The 3298-nt window shown below is 50.2% G+C and overlaps 1 protein-coding gene across 1 annotated transcript; it reads right to left on the bottom strand.

The window, feature by feature from the left end:
• Positions 1-1743: 1743 nt before the first annotated feature.
• On the bottom strand, positions 1744-3021 carry LOC138372954 (fap1 adhesin-like). The gene is made up of 2 exons (XM_069338876.1): positions 1909-3021; positions 1744-1779 (listed from the first exon to the last, which is right to left on the bottom strand). The coding sequence occupies exons 1-2, from the start codon at positions 3019-3021 to the stop codon at positions 1744-1746; spliced, it is 1149 nt and encodes a 382-aa protein (XP_069194977.1).
• Between the last annotated feature and the right edge of the window lie 277 nt (positions 3022-3298).

The following is a 3298-nucleotide window of genomic DNA, read 5'->3' as shown; positions in this document are numbered from 1 at the left end:
AAAACATGTGTATCGAATACCAGATGAATGGTGAACACGGGGGTCGTTGCTCGCTAAGTTCAACACCCCTACATACGCGCGCGAGCGCGTACACACACACCCACACACACACACACACACACACGCACACGCACACGCACACGCACACGCACACACACACACACACGCACACACACACACACACACACACACACGCACACGCACACGCACACGCACACGCACACGCACACACACACACACACACGCACACACACACAGGCACACATAAGGATGCAATGGATGCAACTAAAGCGGTTGGACCAGACAAAGTATCACCGTGGATACTAAAAGAGGCAGCTCAGGTTCTCAGCGTGCCTCTGGCAAGGATCTTTAATGAATCACTTAAGTCGGGAGAATTGCACAACTGCTGGAAGAGGGCAAATATTGTACCGGTTTTCAAGAAAGAAGATAGGGAGGGGGCACTTAACTATAGACCTGTATCACTGACAAGCATCACCTGTAAAATATCTGAAAGAATAATTAGGCTAAGACTGGTTGCACACCTGGAGAACGTTAGGTTTGTAAACAAACATCAACATGGGTTCTGGAAAAGAAAATCAAACCTAACAAACCTTTTGGAATTCTATGATAAAATAACGAGGATAAGACAGGACAGAGAAGGTTGGGTAGACTACATATTTCTGGACTGCCAAAAAGCTTTTGATTTTACAGTACCGCACATGAGACTGCTGTTCAAATTCGAGAGGCAGGCGGGAGTGGGAGGAAAGGCCCTAACATGGATAAGGAACTACCTAACAGGAAGGAGCCAAAGAGTTACGGTAAGGCGCGAGAAGCCGGACTGGTGAATAGTAACAAGTGGAGTACCTCAAGGATCGGTGCTGGGACCAATTCTATTTCTAATATATGTTAACACCATGTTTACAGGAGTAGAGTTCTACATGTCGATGTTCGCGGGTGACGCAAAGTTGATGAGAAGAGTTGTGACAGATGTGGAGTGTAGGATCATCCAAGAGGACTTAAACAGGTTGCAGAGATGGTCAGAGAAATGGCTACTAGAGTTCAACACGAGCAAATGTAAAGTTATGGAAATGGGACTAGGTGATAGGAGATCAAAGGCACAGTACACAATGAAGTGGAACTGCCTACCTGTGACGACGCGAGAAAGAGACCTGGGCGTGGACGTAACACCTGATTTATCTCCTGAGGCACATATAAATAGGATAACGACAGCAGCGTACTCTACACTGGCAAAAGTTAGAACATCATTCAGAAACCTAAGTAAGGAGGAATTTAGGGCGCTTTACACTGCCTACGTGAAGCCAGTCTTAGAGTATGCCGCCTCATCATGGAGTCCCCATCTGAGGAAGCATATAAGGAAACTGGAAAAGGTTCAAAAGTTTGCAACGAGACTTGTCCCAGAGTTACGAGGGATGGGATATGAAGACCGCCTGAAGGAACTGTACCTTACGACACTAGAAAAAAAAAGAAACGAGAGGGGGGATATGATAGGAACGTATAAAATACTCAGGGGGATTGACAGAGTGGACATAGACGAAATGTTCACACGGAACAGTAACAGAATGAGGGGACATGGGTGGAAGCTGGAAACTCAGATGAGTCACAGAGATGTTAGGAAGTTTTCTTTTAGCGTGAGAGTAGTGGGAAAAATGGAATGCACTTCAGGAACAGGAGGTGGAAGCAAATTCTATTCATTCATTAGTCATTACTGTAAACAACCGATGGCTAGAAAGGCCGGATCCAAGCGCTAATAGCTCGATTCTGCAGATACAAATAGTAAATACACGCACAGACACAGGCACAGACACAGGCACAGACACAGGCACAGGCACAGACACAGGCACAGACACAGGCACAGACACAGGCACAGGCACAGGCACAGACACACACAGACACAGGCACAGACACAGGCACAGGCACAGACACAGGCACAGACACAGGCACAGACACAGTAACAGGCACAGGCACAGGCACAGGCACAGACACAGGCACAGGCACAGACACAGGCACAGACACAGACACAGGCACAGACACAGGCACAGACACAGACACAGGCACAGGCACAGACACAGGCACATACACAGACACAGGCACAGGCACAGGCACAGGCACAGACACAGGCACAGGCACAGGCACAGACACAGACACACGCACAGGCACAGGCACAGACACAGGCACAGGCACAGGCACAGACACAGACACACGCACAGACACACGCACAGACACACGCACAGACACAGACACAGACACAGACACAGGCACAGACACAGGCACAGACACAGACACAGACACAGGCACAGGCACAGGCACAGACACACGCACAGGCACAGACACAGACACAGACACAGACACAGGCACAGGCACAGACACAGGCACAGGCACAGACACACGCACAGACACACGCACAGACACAGACACAGACACAGGCACAGACACACGCACAGGCACAGACACAGACACAGACACAGGCACAGGCACAGACACAGGCACAGACACAGGCACAGGCACAGACACAGACACAGACACAGGCACAGGCACAGGCACAGACACAGGCACAGGCACAGACACACGCACAGACACACGCACAGACACAGACACAGGCACAGGCACAGGCACAGACACACGCACAGGCACAGACACAGACACAGACACAGACACAGGCACAGGCACAGACACAGACACAGGCACAGGCATAGACACACGCACAGACACACGCACAGACACAGACACAGACACAGGCACAGGCACAGACCCAGACACAGACACAGACACTGGCACAGGCGCAGTCACAGGCACAGGCACAGTCACAGGCACAGGCACAGGCACAGGCACAGACACAGACACAGACACAGGCACAGACACAGACACACGCACAGACACACGCACAGACACACGCACAAACGCACACACCGGCTCTGTCAAGAGACAGGTCGTTGAACTTGAGACTAACAGGAGACAAATAACTGCATTTGGACAGGTCTTCAGTTTTCCTCCAGTTAACATGCCTGGTCAAGCTTCCCCCCCCCCCCCCCGCCCCCCCTCCCTCCTGCGTAATGCCAAAACCAAGAAATTAAAGAAAGCTCAATAAAGATGAAGAGCGCGAGTAATGCAAAAAGCGTACACGCACAGGTTGATTGGACATCAATCCATTTTTGTTAAATTTTATTAATGGTTAAGAACGGGAATTTGTGATTTTTTTTTGGGGGGGAGGGGGGGAAGAGGCGCATGAGATGACATTGACGCTGTCATGTTTTCTGTCATGGACAGGCTGCGCACACGC

Source organism: Procambarus clarkii, chromosome 40 (assembly GCF_040958095.1).
Source record: "Procambarus clarkii isolate CNS0578487 chromosome 40, FALCON_Pclarkii_2.0, whole genome shotgun sequence".
Classification (NCBI taxonomy): Eukaryota; Metazoa; Arthropoda; class Malacostraca; order Decapoda; family Cambaridae; genus Procambarus; species Procambarus clarkii.
This window is presented reverse-complemented; position numbering and strand designations above follow the sequence as displayed.